The sequence below is a fragment of the Malaya genurostris genome, chromosome 3 (genome assembly GCF_030247185.1).
Source record: "Malaya genurostris strain Urasoe2022 chromosome 3, Malgen_1.1, whole genome shotgun sequence".
Lineage (NCBI taxonomy): Eukaryota > Metazoa > Arthropoda > Insecta > Diptera > Culicidae > Malaya > Malaya genurostris.
In genome coordinates, this window is record NC_080572.1 from 30,347,563 (window position 1) to 30,366,709 (window position 19,147).

The 19,147-nt window shown below is 36.7% G+C and overlaps 1 protein-coding gene across 1 annotated transcript in view; it reads left to right on the forward strand.

Annotated features, from left to right (window-relative positions):
- LOC131435597 (CD151 antigen-like) overlaps positions 1-19,147 on the forward strand; it is a 106,434-nt gene that overhangs the window by 78,647 nt on the left and 8,640 nt on the right. Inside the window, exon 3 of the mRNA XM_058603651.1 lies at positions 17,142-17,333. Within this exon, the coding sequence (XP_058459634.1) occupies positions 17,142-17,333 (192 nt within the window). The remainder of the gene's footprint in view (positions 1-17,141; positions 17,334-19,147) is intronic.

A 19,147-nucleotide genomic window follows, 5' to 3' on the forward strand; every position in this document is an offset into this window, starting at 1 on the left:
ACTAGCCAATATAAAGAGGTAGCTTATGAACAAGTCCCGGGTGGGCGGTTCAATGCATAGGACGCTGGTCTTACAAACCAGTTGTCGTATGGTCGAGGCCAAATTGCACAAAAGGAATGTAATGCCAGGACTTTGCTTTGCGTATGAACAAAGTATTCCTGAAATTGACCTTTTCATATTGAGCACCCTATCTCCGGAACAAGGGGTTTGATCTGAATGAAAATTCTGATATTCATATGGCATTTTAAGAACTTCCATCTCCGAGAAAGGTGAGTGTCGTTATTTTCACATTTTTGTGCACCGGAAGTCGGATCCAAATGAAATATAGGAACTTTGTATGGGATCGTGAGATCTTTCATTTGAATCAAAGTTTGTGAAAATCGGTATAGCCATCTCCAATAAAAGTGAGTGACAATATTTGTCTCACACACTCTCACACACACACACACACACACACACACACACACACACACACACACACACACACACACACACACACACACACACACACACACACACACACACACACACACACACACACACACACACACACACACACACACACACACACACACACACACACACACACACACACACACACACACACACACACACACACACACACACACACACACACACACACACACACACATACACACGTGCACACCTCTACGCATCGCGTTTCGCTTTCACTGTGACAGCAACCTTAGACTGCCTCTGCGTCTCACTAATTATGGAACCAACGACGCCAAAATTGGACTGCAACGTTCTTTCAATGCAGTTTCGACGGGATTCCATTACCATGTCCCGCGCAGCCGTATTAAAACTAGTTTTTTAAATATACTTACAAATAATCATTAGGACCATAATTTGTCTGTTGATTAAGTATATTAAATAAACAAATAAATAAATAGATAAGACAGAAAAGTAGGATCATAACATAAAATAGAATTAAAAAATCGAAAGAGAAATTATGAAATTGGATAAAGATAAGTTAGTTCTGGTATGAAATACATCTTCATTTTAGATACTGGTATACACTTAACAAAAATGAAGGTCTGTTGTCTTTAGGTTTTGAATGAAAAATGAATAAATTATAGTGTTTAGGTTTTGAATGACAATTACTCGATCAAATACCACGATGAGGAAAATTTAATAAGTGATTCCGTGCATTTTCAATAGTATACGAAGGAAAAGCGATGCAACATCAGTTTTTTTGTTCCAATGACAAATCCCACAAAAAGTTTTGTACTAGTAATTTTTACAAAACTAGGAAAGCAATGCGCTTCGAAAAAGTAATTTTTGAGTATCAATTAATTTTTGACAAACAGTGTTTTGTCATAAAGTCTACATGTTCAAAGTTTCATTAATATTTAATAGGGTGCTACCAACTCCTAATACGGAATGTTAGTGGTGATACGAACGTCGGATATTTTAAAAGACGTTCCATCTTCCGCTCATCAGTGCACTAGCAGTTCATATTGAACTGCAAGAGAGACCTAGCTGTTTGACATGAAACCACTAAGCTGAATCTTCTTGAGTGTTACAGTTCTTGACCCATTGGTCGCATCTCAGACGAAAACAAATTTTCGGATTACTGTCTGATAACAGATTGTCAAGTGTTTCCTGGAGTGTTTCAATAGCTTCGAAAGTGATTTGAATCCGGTTTATGCTTTATCAACCTCATAGATAAATAGCTAGAATTTGATTTTATACTGGCGTTTGGCAGTTTTGGTAGAATTTTAAGTTTTAATGCTAGACTTATGAAGGAACTCTTAAACCACATACAAGTATTGATGTAAATTGGAGCCGTTACATGGATCCTTTTTTACCATTAGCTGCGTGAACTTGTTTCAATGCAGTGATAAAATTAACGGCACCAAATTTAGAAAGTCCGCAGTTTTACTTACTTGAGAACGTGAAAATTCATAAACATACACTAGAGATGGCTTAGAATTTCTTTGAAAAACTAATTAATTATTTCATAAATAGTTCAATTATTTGAAATCATCACATATTATAAAACAATTCAATTGCGGTACATTCATTCATTAAGTAGGCATATCGTGATGAATGCGTTTTTTGACTATCCACTGGTGAAAGAGATCGGTCGGATAAACTTGGTCAGCTTCCAACAAATGAAATGAAAATCATATGTCATTGAGCATAATAACCTTCCCAAAAAATAAACGCTATCCGCCAGAGAAATTTTTACTCTTGTGAATGACATGAATCAACCGAACACGACGTTCCCGCACTGCTGACCGGTCGCAAGCCACAACCCACTCATTAAAACATTCTTGAGCGTCGAGTTAACGGCTACTGCCGATCGTCCGAGGAACCGGTTACCGCGCGACCTTCACCGAGGATTTACATCTCTGTACCCCCTGTGTATGTCTACGGTGTGTGAAAATGCTGACGGACCCGTTGATGAAGTGCGGAAAAATAACCGCAATGTGCTGTGTGCGCCACTACGCTCTGCTACGTGTTGAGCCCTGAGGGGCAAATCCGTCGGTACTGACGCAGCCAGTAGATCCGGTGTGTGGGTAGGTCGTGCAAAAGTTTTCCATTTTTGCTTCTTGAAAAGCTGTCAGTCCCACGATGGTCATTACGGCCTGGATTCGAGACAGGCTCACATCGTTTTATTTGGTGAACAGGTCTGCGTTGTCGTTGCCATTGTCATAAAACGTTGGAATTGTTTTTTTTAATAGAGCATTATGCTCGTTTAACAAATTTACAAAAGTAATGGCAGCATTCGAGGTATAAATTAGTACAAATTGAATCAATGAAAATCGAATAGAATTCATTAAACACGTAAACTGTACTTATTATCACATCAAAGCGATAAAAAAATCTGGTTGTTCGAAAAAATCTAGCAGACATGACATTTTTGCATAATTATTTTCCATAAAAAATCCCGCAGAAGCTGCTCGAAATCCGTGGCCTATGCATATCAATTAAATAATTTGCATTTTGTAATATATTCTGATTCCACAACATTAGCACCCAACTGCGAATATGCTGTCTGATTTACCAGCACAGGCAGTGGATGGAAGTTAATTACCTTTTTGGTATTCAGAAACTCTCACTAACTAGTAACCAACTTTCAAATTACGACCAATAAACCAAATCAACGTACATAGAATTCAAGCCTCGGATATTCTGTCAGACGAATAATAACAACTAAAAGCATAGTAGTAGCTACCATAGGAAACCATCGCTAAATGAAATTTACGAGCCATGTGCTCCCTCACTATTCGTCATTCAATTATCGACGGGACAGAGGATTTGAAATTCAATCTTCTTAAACGTTTATTGACCGTAGGACGTCTTCTTTCGCCTTCCAACGTGTCTTCGCTACCCATCCAGGGTATCGCTTCATAAAGTTATGGGAAGCTTCAGTGTGATGAAGGAAGTAATTCTAGCACCTTATCCATAAAAATAGAGTAGGAAGGGCTTTATTGGTTCCGGCCTAAGCAGTGAGCAACCGAACATCTTTAATAACAGACTATCAAAGAGCAATAAATTAAATTACTCAATTCATTTCACGCGTGCTAGGCTGGGTAGGAATAGACCTGTGACATGACAGCTCCATCTCGGTGTTTGTTTAATTAGCGATGAACCGAAATGGTTTGGGTTGTATTTTGCTTCGTGTGGTAATACCAACCATGTTCGGGTTGATTTCCGGAGGGAATTTTTGTGGTTTTCGGATTTCGATCCGATACGCGGAGGTGGTCTTTCGTTCTTTTGTTGTTTGATTAGCAAGCGAACAGCAAAACGATTCATGGCTAGCATTCAAATTCTTGCACATCCAAACCCATAATTCAGTTGGTACAAGAGTAGAATTTTAAATTGATTTATTGATTTGGTTTTGGCGGGCTAATGAGCGGAACGAATGAACGAACGAAGTGTTGAAGAATAAGTGCTCGAAGAACACTTTAGGACAGCGAAATTATACGGTAAATCACTTCATTGTGCTTATGGGAATACATTATTGGTAAATCGCCGAAACACGAACCTAAGTTCATTGACTTCGTTAAAAAATGTGTTGCTTCGTGTTTCATTACCTCCGTGTTTCTTCTGTTGAAATAGTTAGTTCTCGATAGCAAAGTGAAGCTTTTGGCTTTCTACTTAAGCGAATAGAACCAGAGTCTTTTTAAGTTTGAAAATGAGTTGGAATTTGAGTAATGCACAGTTTTGTGTGTCAGTACATGAATATGTACTTATGTTAATAATTCTTGCTTCATACGGTTATTCGCCTGTTTGGCCAGAAAAACATTCTAACCCTATTGTTTGGGGTTGGGATTCGAACCCAACACAATTCAACATTCAGATGATTTGATTACACTGAGATCTCTTTTTACGGTTTTTTTACGCGATACGATTTCAGATGTTACGCGGTTTTTTTTCACGTGGATTTTTGAAATTACGCGAATTTCCCAAGTTACGCAGTTTTCTTGTTTCTCTTAGATATTTGGCATAAAATAAATAGTGTGGAGATTTTTTACGCGGTTTTCTTTTCGCGAATTTCCGAAGTTTTGCGGTTTTTTTATCCTCTGCGTAAAAAGAGACCAGTGTACCAAAGTAGTCGTTTCGTGTAAAATGCACACAATAACTTTTATTTTCCTTGCATTTTGTCTTTCACTCACCTGGCCCTTCAGCTCAAATTGAACCGCTTAGACTACACAAAGTTCTTTTGAATGAGGATATCCGAACAATTGCAACGTCGCGAGATGTTTTTGCGGATGCTTCGGACATAAACATATATTATTTGTGTCCATTCCTGTTTCAGAAGTACTACACGATAATAGCCCGAACCGGCCCGTCCCAGGTTTTCGTTTCGGGAGGGGCCCAGATCAAAAATAAAACAACTAACTTCTTCATGTATCTAATTCTTGGTGCACCTTTAGTACCTCTTGTTTCTTGGAAGCGTGAGTGCAAACTCAAAAGTGATTAATCAACTAAAAAGAATCGCGAAGTGCGTGGAATCACGGATCATCTACGCTCGACGGAAATCCCAAAAATATTTTCAAGTAAGTTCTGGCATATTGACTCTGAGAAAATGATTTGAAGAAGCGACAGGGTTTGGTATGTTCAACAATAATGTTTCGGCCTTATTCAGGCTGTATTCTGTTTATATAGCAGAGTTAGCAGCAGTTCATTATAGCTTGAGTGTAATCGTCACATTATCTACAAACCATTATTTCCTCTTCACAGATAGTCTGAGTGCAATTAAAGCCATTCGCTCAAACATGACTGGCAAGAATGAACCGTTTTTCTGGGGCAAAACGACATATTGAACAATAATTATCTAATCACTATAGTCTGGGTCCCAGCTCATTGCTCCATTCCTGGCAATGAAAGAGCCGATATTTTAGCCAAATGTGGTGCTATTGAGGGTGAAATTTATGAGAGACCGATTGCTTTCAACGAATTATATAGCGCATCTCACCAAAGAACACTTTCCAGCTGGCAAGCTTCTGGGATAGAGATGATCTGGGTCGGTGGATGCACTCAATTATTCCGAAAATATCGACAAAGGCATGGTTCAGGGAACTGGATGTGAGTAGGGATTTCATTCGTGTGATGTCCAGACTTATGTCCAACGTTAGACGCACATCTCCTTCAAATTGGGCTTTCCGAAACTAATCATTCTGCTTGTGGAGAAGGTTATCGGGATATTGATCATGTTGTTTGGACATGCGTGGAGTATCGTGATGTCAGATCTCAACTAATAAATTCTTTGCGAACCCAAGGTAGACTATCCAATGTCCCAGTTCGAAACTTTCTGCTTGTCGTGACCTTCCATACATGAAACTTCTTTATCATTTCATAAAGAAAATTGGAGTTTCAATTTAATAAAGGACCCTTTTAAGACTTAGTTCTGATTCCAGCTGCGTGCATGAGTTCAACCAATAGCTAAATTAGAATAGAAATTATGTAATGATACAAACGAACTCGAAATACTTTATGAAATTATCAACGAAATGTCTGAAAATAACAGCTTATTTTATAATTTATAGAAGTTAATCGTTTGGTTCAAATAATATTTCCGAGTAGATGACGACTTACCTAAGATGATATTTAAGTAATAAGAGAAATATGTTTTAATAAATTTAAATCGTTGTGACTATCTTAGAATTATATTAGGGTAAGAATTTTATGTAAAAGTGATGCTACGGCGAAGAAAAACTTATGTAAACTGCCTTAAGAAATAAACGTATTTATGAAAAAAAAAACAAAAAGAATTTCCGTATTCGCATAGCAAATAACTAGCCACTTAAGTGAATATTCATATATTCTATTTGCTAAAGGGAAAAAATGACTAACTTTCTCGTATCATACAGTCCCATAGTACGGACCATTTGAGAGAGAGATTATTGAGTGTATAAATGTAGGAAGGAGCTTCTTCTAGTCTGGAAATTTTGCAGGTTACGATTCGAATATAGCGGTTGCGGAAGCACGGCAAAGAGCGTTTTACATCTCCTCCAAGTCAGTCGATAAAACAAAACCGCTTACATTGGAAACAGAAGAAACCAAGTACAGTATTGTGTAGTGAACAATAGACCTCGAAAATGAGTGAACCAAACGAACAAAAGCTACCGCCGACACGAAAGAATACAATTGTTGTTGACTTCAGGCAGTGCAAAATTCGACCTTCGATACGAGAACTTGAAGGTTTGCTTAAGGAGCAAATGCAGCTGGACATTAAACGTGTGCATTTACTTCAATGCAATAAGACGAATAATGTTGTTTACATCCAGTTTTATAAAGAGTTGGATGCAATTCAATTCGCAAAAGACAATAACAATGTGCACTATGTGGAACACGAAAACATTAAGTACAACATTCCAGTATATATGGATGATAGTGCTATAGAAGTGCGTGTGCATGATCTTCACTCGAGCGTCACCGATTATTATATTCGCAAAACTATGTCCCAATACGGAGAGATTCTCTCTATCGAAAAAGAAAAGTGGAAGAATTTTTTTCCCGGTATTCTAAATGGCGTACGTGTATTACCGAAGAAGCCTATACCTTCTTATGTGATTTTCGGTCAAGATACAAGAATTCCGTGCAAATCACTTGTTACCTATGACAATCAGATGGCCACATGTCAGTATTGTCAAAAAGCTGTTCACTACGGTAAGCCATGTGATAAACTGGACAAGGAGACAACTACACCAAAGGACAAGTGCTTCCGTCACACCAACCCAAAGCAATCCCAGTACACCTGTGACAGTCACCAACAACAGTGAAGCATCCACTTCAACGAAACCATCCAACGTATCCCCTATAGAACAAAGTGCATTAACTGCAGTGAGCAACTTACCATCCAACCAACCAGCAACTGCAAACAATGTACAACAAGGCTCATCTCCAGCAACTAGCAATGAAACCAACAACAATACCATCGATGTGGCAATGGATGACGAGACGAACCACGAACGAAGTGCCCCTCAATCCTCGCAGGAGGGAAATGGAAGCTCCTCTCCCCCTAGAAAAAGGGTGATAACGAGATCCAACTCAAAACAAAAATTTATTTAAAAAATCGGCTCAATCGGCCACGTAAAGCTTGTACGCAAATAGGCCTGAATAAAAAATATCTTTTAAATAAAAAAAAACTCTTATAGATTTTCGAAAGAATGGTTTCATAGATTTCTATAAAATTTCAGCTATATCCGACTTCTGGTTCCGGAAAAAACAGGATAATGGTTATTTAGGGGTTTACCATTTTTGTGTGTTGGGCACATAACCGTTTTTATATGCTTTATGTTAATATTTCGTCAACAGTTACCAACGTACACAAAAAGTCTGACAGAATTTGCATAAGCATAGTCTAAAATGTTTTTAGTCCTGAATATGTATCTGCGGCGTCTAACAGATTTTTTGAGCACAATTTCATGGTGCAATATAAAGGAGCACTAGACTCATGATATCATATCATGACTTTTGTTTGGCTTTCTTCGCCGTTTTGTCTCGAATAATTTTTATTCAAAACAAAATTTTTAAACAAAAAGTTTTCTATACATAAAAAATATTTCGGGAGGGGGTTTTATTATTAATTTATCTATTGACACGAACAACTCCACAAATGGCTTGCATTTAGTCAGACTTCACATACTTAGATCTGGATGAAACTTTGTACACGTTTTCAATATGACAAACCATTTATTTCGCACGAATGTTAAGGCCATATATGAGGATGTATATTTGCATTCACTTTATTCGAATTGTAAAACTTCAGGAAATTTTGAATTGCACTAGTTGTAGGAAATCAATCAGTCATCCTACAAAAAATATACCCTGGAAAAAAAATTAAGAGCTTTTTCATTAATTAGAAAATAAACCGGAAAAAACATACAAATAACGCATTTTTAGAAATAATTATATTCCAAACCTTTTTTTCAAAATAACATTCGACGTCAATTTGACTAGTTTCTTTTAAAACTGAACAAGTTACAGCTAGAACAATGTATAAGCATTTCATGGAAAAATAATCATTTTAACACTAGAATATGATTTTACAGATAAACAATAAATTTGCGTCTGGTAACCTTTCTCCTAGAAGTAAACGTTCTCGAGATATTTAGATATTTAGTCTAAGCACTCTGAGCTTTCATAATATAGCGCCGTTTTAAAAAGTCTACACATACAAGAACAGTTATTCTAAATTAAATGTGCAATTACTTATAACTTGCTAAAGTTATGCAATTAAAAAAACGGAATGAACTGAATTTAATATCTCAATAGGTAGACAATGGTTACGTCTTTAAAAGTGTTTTATAAAATATTCTTCATTAAGAACTTGAAATTTTGAAAATACCAGTCCATTACTCTAATTGCTTTATTTTTAAAAGAAAATTAATCAAATTAACAGAAAATACTGTACTAATGCATTTGCCCTTTTATAAAAGTAAAGCTTTAGTCGGTCTCTCTTTCCGTATGAAATAATTGGCTTGTCATACTAAAGACATGTGCAAAGTCTCATCCGAGTCGGTCTGTAGTGAATTGGCACTGTATGACAGTCACTCCGCGATAGTAACACTTCGTGGCCGTTAGAGATAGTCGGGTATGCAAATTCTTAAATCCAAAACCCGACCTGTATCCGATTAGGAATAAAAAAATGTTTTTCAAAACACAACAAAGTTACCCAACTATTGCTTATTGAGCTTTTGCTCATTTTAAAAGAAAATGTATGAAATGAACTATTTATAATTGTGATTCTATGCTAAGTAGAAGTTAGCTCAGGTTTATTTTCCATGTGGAGACGTGATATGAAGGAAAGAATAAGAAGTCTATGTTGAATTCATAAAGACAGGCTCATTAAATCTCTTCATCATTTCCGATCTTCTATATGTTCAATTGGCGATTACATGAAACCACTGATCAAGGAGATTGGCCTAACGATTTGACAGGACAGGTGTAGTAGGTAAGATTCCAACTCAAATCTCCAACTCTTATGGAAGAGAATGATGAGTCGTTGTTTAGTTTGAGTTGGAATTATAACAATTCTCAATATTAATCCTTAAGTAACTCTTATTTGTCAATCAGCAGAAAATATGATGATATCAGGAAACCACATCAAATTTTATAACATTTCTATTTGTGTACTAGTTATGTTCAAATTTCCCATACTATCTTAAGAATGATGGTCTCATATTAAAAGCTATTGAATTAATTCACTCTAACATGCCATGCTGTCATCTTACTTAATCTAAGATCTCAAGCCAATAATTCAATAAGCCCCAAGTGAATCCAACCGGCATGACGGCAATCGATCAAAACATAAACATTTCAGATCTTTCATTTCAAGCAGTCACATGGAACGAACCTCGAATAGGCCTCCAAAAGCTTTATGCCTGTTCAAATAGAACTGTCGTAATCGTCAATATTTTCTAACCATACCCGGTGCCAAAGATGAAGCGAATAAATAACTAAATCAATACATTCCAATCGAAATCTACGCGAGTTTTCACCTCATCTTCCCGTTCCGTCGGCTGTGCAAGTATAGGCCAGACGCTAACTAGGATAGTTGTATTTCGCCGTTACCGCATCATGCGCCTGAAAGAGCTGATTTGAAATCATGGTCCACCCTCAAACGGAGCCGTAGCTATTGACTTTGATAGGCACGAAAAGTAGCGCTCGAACGCTTTTGCGACGACTTACGTCGTTAGATCATCATGTCATGGCGTGGTTAATTTGAATAATTCTAAATTCCCCTTCAGAGGTCTGGTGAGCTTCTAGTTTATGTACAGTAATCTCTTAGAGAGCTTCGATAGCTCCGATAATTTCAAGTTCAACCTACGCGGAGTTGGTAGCTCTTGTCACATCCAGTAGATCGTGGTACGTGATTTTTGAAGAAATGCTCGTGCACATCATTCGACCTACTTTGTCAAAGCGCTACATGAGCAGACAGCAATGACGTAATTCGTTCCTGAATTCGTGTGATGTTTCGTTTATGATGTAAACAGCTCGAAAACACTAGTGGCGGCAAACAAATTTTCGTAAGGCTCCTTGATGCTGTTGTTGCTTTTGAGTAACAATTGATATAAAATAATTGCATGATGCAAGTTACTAAGCACCAGGTTTAAGAAGTGTCACTTCATTTTAGTGTTTGAAAAATTACAACCATGTATAGTCATTTCAAAGGTCGATGCTTTCAGCAAGGGTCCAATAGAGGCACTTCGCTTCCCACGAGGAAATGTTACAGCTAAGTCACATTTCAAGCACAACTCTAATTGGAAAATATGACCACTCACACCGGAGTTCACGTTTCATTTAGCGCTGTCAGTAATTGTGAAACGAACTCAGTATTTCTTCATTACCAACCTAATTTGAGCTAACAGTTTCACACTGACACTTATTTAAGCATCGTTTAATATATTGCTCTGTTAATATCAACTTAACACAACTTGGCACTGACGGAGGGATAGGTCATAAATGTCAGTCTAATATAAACACACCGGTCTAACTTCTCCTCAATCGAGTTGGAATTAGGAGGTTGGCAAAAATAAAACTGGTTCAATTTACCGAAAAGCCATCACATGGAATTCCAATCATTCCAAACGAATTTCTATTCCGACGTTTTTTTTTATTGACTGTCATATCTCTGACAAACGAGCATTCATTTGTACAGAAACAGAAAATCTAGCGCTCAAGATTGATCTCCGCGTAACAAACAGGGCGTGACAATACATCAAATGACTACAGTACACATTTTGACGGTACTTTCAGCCTCCGTCGGATCGAGTTTGCTTCTTTAGCACTGTGAACCAGCGCCGATGGAAGCACGAAGATAGCGAAAAATCGAACACAATTTATTGCCATTTGCAAGTGATGATGAAGATCACGAAGGCAACCTCGAAGAAGAAAGCGCGAATTAGTTTTTTCGACGTGTGAAATCCGAAGAATTATCAGATTTTTTCATTTGTAATTTAGAAATGGAACTAGGCGTGTTTTGTCATCATGAGGAGAAAAATAATTCTCAATAATGACATTGTGAAATAAATGTTCTATACATCTAACGGTAAAATTGGATTATTGAACATAGAACAAAAAGCATACTCAAATATCATTAGAGGTAAATGAATCTCACTTTTTCACATTATGTGAATTTACATCAATTTTCATGCACATATTTGGAGCACGCAATTGAACGGAAAGTTACTCTAACACATGGATCAATAAGTCCCGAGACTAATAATAGAAACAACATTTTTTTTGCAAAATTTTTTTTCATTCATCAACATAATCACCTTTTAGGGTGATACAATGGTTCCAACGTTTTTCCAATTTTTCAATACCATGTTTATAACAAAATTTATCTTTCGCTTCAAAATAAGCTTTAGTTTCAGCGATGACCTCCTCATTTGAGCCAAATCTTTTTCCCTGGAGCATTTTTTAAGATCAGCAAAAAGCCAGTCACTGGGGGCTAAATCTGGCGAGTATGTAGTGTGGGGAAGCAGCCCAATTCGTTCAATTTCGCAATTGTTTTCATCGACTTGTGGCAAGGTGCATTGTCATGATGAAAAAGGATTTTTTTTCTCTGCATGTGCGGTCGTTTTTTTGCGATTTCCTCCTTCAAACGCACCAGTAAGTCAATTTAATAATCACTGTTGATCGATTTACCTTTTTCGAGGTAGTCAATGAAAATCACGCCATGCGTATCCCAAAAAACTGACGCCATGACTTTGCCAGCTGACTGCTGCGTTTTCGGACGCTTCGAACGGCTTTCGCCAGCTGTGCGCCACTCAGATGACTGCCGCTTCGACTCTGGAGTGTAGTGATGTATCCATGTTTCGTCCATGGTCACGTAAAGACGCAAGAAATCTTTTTTGTTGCGAGTAAATAGCGATAAACTGCTTTCTGAATCATCGGCTCGTTGCTGTTTTTGTTCCATCGAAAGCAATCGCGGCACCCACTTGGAAAAAACCTTTTTCATGCCCAATTTTTCATGAAGGATAGTAAATACACTTCCATATGATATCTGTGTCATCTCAGCAATCTCACGGAGCTTCACTTTACGATCTTTCATTATAATTTTTGTCACTTCACTCACATTTTCCGGTGTAACGGCTTCCACAGGTCTACCCGAGCATTCCGCGTCATTTGTGTCGGTACGACCAAGTTTAAACTCGGCGAACCACCGACAAATCGTTGCTTTTGGAGAGACAAGACAAGAGTCCGGATAACATTTTTCAATCCATTGTTTCGCTTGCACGGTGTTTTTACCCATTAAAAAACAATGTTTTATCAAAACACGAAACTCGGATTTTTTTTTTCAATTTTTTAAACAAACTACAAAACGTCTTTACTCCAACCTCGATAACTCAGCTGTTTCTGGTCGGATCGACTTAAAATTTTGACCCGTTTCAAGCAAAGGTTAGTACTCTAGGAAGACGTGGTTACTGGTTTACTACGAGCGCCATCTCTGCTTTAGTCTCGGGACTTATTGATCCATGTGTTATAGTTCTTCATTTTCAATAATACTTTGAAAGAAAACTAAGCATTTTTGGAAATGTACAGTCTTGTTTATTGAAAGATCAAGGAATTGCAATTTAATTTTACATAGATTATGGTTTTAAATCAGATTTTCGATTCAATTGATGTCTATTTTATATACATTCGAGTTGTATTGCACAGAAAAAAATAATTAAATTTACACGACATGTAATTCAATGATACTTTGAAAGATACATCAATTGAATCAACAATTAGAACGCCTTGATTTTTCGATGAATTATACAACGTATTTTAATGTACGCTTAGTTTCGCTTTTAAAGTACCTATGTTGAAAAGTAAAGACCTGAGGAGTAACTTTATATTAAATTTCCTGCTCCAAGTATGTGCATGATCTTTTGATCTTTTTTTATCTATGTAGTTCTACTGAGACGTATGAAAACAGATTTTTGTTTTATTTTACTTAATATTATGACCTTTTAGTTAAATATACTCATTACAGCCATTTTCCAACATTTTGAACTCAGCTGAAAAGAAATTTTCTAGAAAATCTCCAAAATAATTCTCCGCGGCGTTGATGATCTCCTCGCATGGTTTTGGTTGATGAGTCATTTTTTAAGGGAAATCAGCACCTCTCATCTTCAACGCCAACAAACTAAACGGTCCTTTCCAGGGCATCGAAAATTCTCACAGAATTATTCTCGAAAGTATACGTCGCTTAGACGCTTCGAAATAAAATTTTAAGCTGTCTTTTTGACAATAATTGTGTAGTCCTACAACAACAGTTCAAACTTCCATAGAGTTATTGCTTGGAGTTTTTCACAATACATTTGTGTGAATATGTTTTTTTGTTTCGAATCTAGAGGTTTTAACTTTCTCCTCTTCGCTCCAGAAAAATTTTCTGACCCTATGTCCGGTTTAGGAATCGTACCTAGGTGGGCAACGTGAAAGGCATAGACTTACCCATCATGCTATACCCGTTCCCTCATGTGAATCTATATATTTAGGGAATATTTTCAATTTCATGAGTATTTTTTCACAAGCGATGGCGAAACGAGGTGCATATTTTTATAAAATTTACTCCTAAATTCATCTAATTGGAAGATCTTGCTAATTAGTGAATATATAATTCTACTTCCCAAGTAACAATTTTTGTTATGCTAGCTTATTTGTGACTAGTTTGCAACCAGAAATTTTAGTTTTTATTACTAATATCTAACCACTTGCGTGACTCAAAAAGCGCAGTTTCTACTAGTTTTTATGTCGGCTAAAAATAAGTTGTCGTTACGTTGTAACACCATACTGAAATAACTTATTTTCCATAACTTGAAAATAACTTGTTTTCAAGTAAACTAGTTGAAACTTTGTCGCCATCGACATTATAAACATTAAATGAATCCATAATGTTTTGCTATCAACAATAAAAAGACAGTATAGTATTTGAAATTACAAATTTGATACAAATTTCACAACGATTTTAAAGCCTTCAAACAAAATCTATTTATGAAAATATGAACAATAAACAACAAAAAAATCCTTATGTTCTGAATGCTTAAAGTTAATCCAAGTAGAGTGATTTCTCATTATTTTAAATTCATATATCATGATAATTGTAATATCGCAATCGATGTTTAATCCCTATATTGTTTTTTTTTCGAGTTTATAAAACTGCATAGAACAAAACTAACAAATGACTATTCTGCCTTTCATTAGTTTCGTCAAAAAGTAGTTTTGAAAAAAGTAATATCCTGATTTTAATTAAGTTTTATACACTTCTTGCGACTCCATAGTGTGATCGCCATATTCAAGCCAACAAAAGTTTTTTAGGTTGCATTTTCGTTATCATTACATTGGGAAAACCTACCCATAGCTATCTGAATCAATGCAGAAATTGTATGTTATAATCTTATAATATCTAAGTTATTGCTACATCAATTCACTGTAACGATTTACTTTTTTCAACTAGTAGCTAAAACCATAGCTGTGATTAAAGATATGTTAGAATCAAGTAACGATAACTTACAAATTATAATTAGTTCAATGTTATTTCGTTTTAAGCAGCATAACATAAAAGACATGTTCGTGTTCTTGTAGCAACATAGTTGGGCTAAGTGGTATCAGAACTAGTTACGGGTTGCTAACAGAATAAAATTATTTTTTGAGTTACAATGATTTGAATTGAATGTATGCAAAAATACATACACTATTTAAAAAATTTAGTTTTTACTCGAGTCGGTCTATGCTTCCGTGCTAAAAATGCGTTGCTATACTGAAAACGTATTCTAAGTTTCATTCAAATTGATGTATGTGGAATCAACAGAATTATAAAGACAATGATGAAAAACGCAAAGAGCTTTCGAAATACCGGTATATCCAAAGGAACCTATCATTCTTTTTTAAGAAAGTTCACTTGTTGTCTATTACACATTTTTAATCAAAATTAAGAAAAGACTGTCGGTGTCTGAGCAATAAATTTCGCTAAATCATTTGATTGAATCATGAAATGCAACTGCTGAATGCATTTAATTATTGGTGACTACAAACTAAATTTTCAATAGCTTGCCAGACATAAGTTGAAGATACAAAGCACGCGACGTAAAACAACAAAAATTTTCTAAATGTCAACAGTTCAAAAAGATGTCAGCAAAACATGATGCTACTTTGTTGTCCAATGATAGAAAAATACTCAAAAAATTATTGGCGAACGACATATTACAGTTGAAACCGAGGTTAATTAAACGATACTTAAAACAATAATAGAGAAAGAAGATCTTGTACGAAGAAAAATAACGAACACAGAAGAAAATCCATTCACCTCGAAAACGGTGTTAATAATTATTATATGACAATAATAGGTTAAAATCCTACAATAACATTTAGGATAATATGATAAATTTTAACACAGCATTCCAACGAGTCTCCATATTTTTAAAATTACATATTCAAGTAGAGCAGGCTGCTGCTTTTGAATCCTTTAAGTTTCTGAAAACAGCAATGAAATTATCTGCCAATAATCATCCACGGACCTCCCTGCAGGATCACCCGTTCATGCATCAACATTCCAAACAATCTGCTCAATCCGACCCATATTCCATCAATCGCCGTCTGGAGTTTTCCATCAAGTGGGCCAACAGCCAGTCGAAAGATAGCTCTCGTCTCGCATCCATTCAAGATAATAGCGAAAAGCAGAGTCGAAAACGTAAATGAGAGGAAAACCTATTAATTTCCAATCAGAAGTCTCGGCAATGAAAGAACCAGATCAAAACTGGAGCGGGTCGATGCCGGCTGGCTGTGGATTGAAGAGGCCGAATGAAGAATTGTATTTTAATTGAATTGTTTCAGATGTTGTTATTTCTGATTTCCACCAGCTCTCGGCTGTTGTAGGGGCAAGTGTCGAAGAGACATCGTAGCGTTCGCCGGCGGTCGGTCGAAATGCGATGACGAAAGTGATTCGATCGTCGGATGCATTACGAGTGCTGGATGGTGGATTGGGTTCGGATCGGATTGGGAATACACCAGTGTGGCGTGTGGTTGGGATGTTTTGTGATGTTGAAACGTTTATGAATAATTGATTTCAACATTCAGACTGGGTAATTGATGCCGGTCGGAATGGTTTCGATGGAAGAATTCGTACCGATGCTGCAACTTTGAGCTATTATCTTATGATAATGGAACAGTTCAAATAATATTTTTCGTTTTATTGTAGCCACTATGAAATTATGTGGAATGAGATTGTGCACAGTGGCAGATAGAAGAAGAAATTATGGTTGATGGATATGTTGCCTTCTTACAAAGAGAAAAGTGATTTATATTATCAGTCGTTTCTAGCTTGAAATAGCGGCAGTCACTGATGCCGAAATGTTTTCATTCCACCGTTTTTGTAAAGTGGTTTCAACAGCCATCTCTTCTCCAACTTCCGTTAGGTATCACTTTATATCTTTTTTTCATTCTCCGAACTAGAAATCATTTACCATATCTCCCAAATGTATCGGTGGGGATAAGGATGGGATTAAACTACACTCGCTTGTACGACCCGGGAAGCTGTGCGCTAACTGTATTTATTATGAACTCAGCAAACCATGACTCCATCGTTTGCTCGAGTGCAACTCTTATTTCAATATTAATTGTTTGTTCCTTCTCTATTCTCATTTCTGGGTTGCTTCTTTTCTTCCCTACAGATGTCTGGCCTAGTGATAATAGGCGTCACCGTTTGGACCGTATTATGGAAGCACCAGTACATATCGCTTCTGTCGACGACAAATTACGCCATCGGAACGTATTCCTTGCTGGCGGCTGGTCTCTTCGCTGTACTAGGTGGTATCCTAGGATGCTGCGGTGTATGGCGAGAGCATCGAGCCATGCTGCTTGGGGTGAGTACTTAGATTAAATTAACCAATCGTTTCTTGACCAGCAAATTATCCATCTTTTTCAATTTTGTTTACAAAACTGTTGAAGTATTGATGACTAATCCGTGTCTCTCAGAACAGCTATCGTCATCGCAACGAAAACAATAAAACATATTTAATCGGAATGACAGAGCAGCGATACGCCGGGATTAGTGAGACTCAAGTTATCCCTCTGAAAATGGTTGAGACTGGCGCTGATTCGCCATGAATAATGTGATTTTAATTTATGTTTGCTCATTTACGGAGGCTAATTACCGGTTTTAAAAATGCAGAAATCCTTGAATCACGCATCGTTTCGAAGATACCAAGTGTATCCAACCAAGAAGATCCAGTGTCGCTTTCACAAAAGATCCTAGTAATTAATCGATTATAAACTTGTCGCTAGGCTTTCTAATAGGTTATTTATCAAAATGATTAATTGCATGCATGAAATGAACACTGTTTGTTTAGCAGATCCCATCAGTGAGTATTACGGCTCGCGTGACTGCAACGCTTGCTGTTGATGTGACTTGATAGTCGGCAGCATTCGGAATTGGAACGAAACACCAGGTGGTAGAGCCGAGCTATACTACACGCTAAACGGTGCCGGTCCGGCAAGGACCATCCATCATTTAAAGCGCCGTAATTAAATTAACAAGACATGTAGTTACGACGCTGTTTTGATAGAACGTGCTTATTCTTTAGCAGGATCTTTGCATCTCTATTCGGGAATCCTTCGTTTAAATAGTATTAGGCTTTTAAATTAAAAAAACAATGTCAAATATTCAGAATGCTAAAATAGCACTTTTAATATTCGACTGCAATTACCACGAAGTATCGGAAAAAGTTGGTCCGTTTCATTATGAGAGCATAAAACCCGTTACCCTCCCAAATAGAAATTAATAGTAAAAAACGGTTGAATCAGGTACGTAAAGGTGTACTCGTAATGACGGTTCAGAATTTCGTATATGCTTCACCATATAATTATATATCCGGAAGGCGGATGCAGATCAATCTCAGTAACATTCTATGAAATCATGGCTTTTCATTTAAATCTTAGTTCTGTAAATCGGTTAAACTATCGAAATTGGTCCAAATCTGATGTTTTTGGCCAATACAGAACCGGGAACCGAAATTAATTTTTTTTATTATCAACTGCAAATCCAGTTCGTGTTCACACTTCATCCGACACAGTCGAAAATCACCAATGGTCGAACCAACAAAAACAAATGCAATACAGTGTAGCGAACAAGTGTATATAAAAATTGAGCAAATATGATGTACAGAAGCCTGAAACGTGGCCTTTACGACTAAATTCAATTTGCATTGATTTCAAGCGCTGCAAGCGAAATTGAAATCTTGCTAAAAGAACGAATGCATCTAGACGTAAACGATGTATGTGAAATACAATTCAACTAGTCTTGTAACTCAGTGGTCCTAATTACCGGGGTCACTACACGGTGAGAACAAAGTGAAGTGACTGTGACTCTTATAATGGGTATCACTTCACGATGGAAATCAAGTGAAGTGAATGTAGGTCCTTATTGCGGAAGTCGTATCGGAGACAAAAGTAATTACTTGGATGAACTTGATGTCATTATGAACATCACGCCACTAACATTTCGTTGAAAAAAATAGTTTTTTTCCACCACAGTGATCACTTCACTATGCGTGATACTGGTAATAGGTAAAGCCAAGTGAAGTGACATGTAAGTGAAGTGAATGTGAAAGTGGAAGTGAGAACGGTAATAAGGGCCAGTGTATATTATGTTCAAACGTGAACGAGATTAAATTGCATT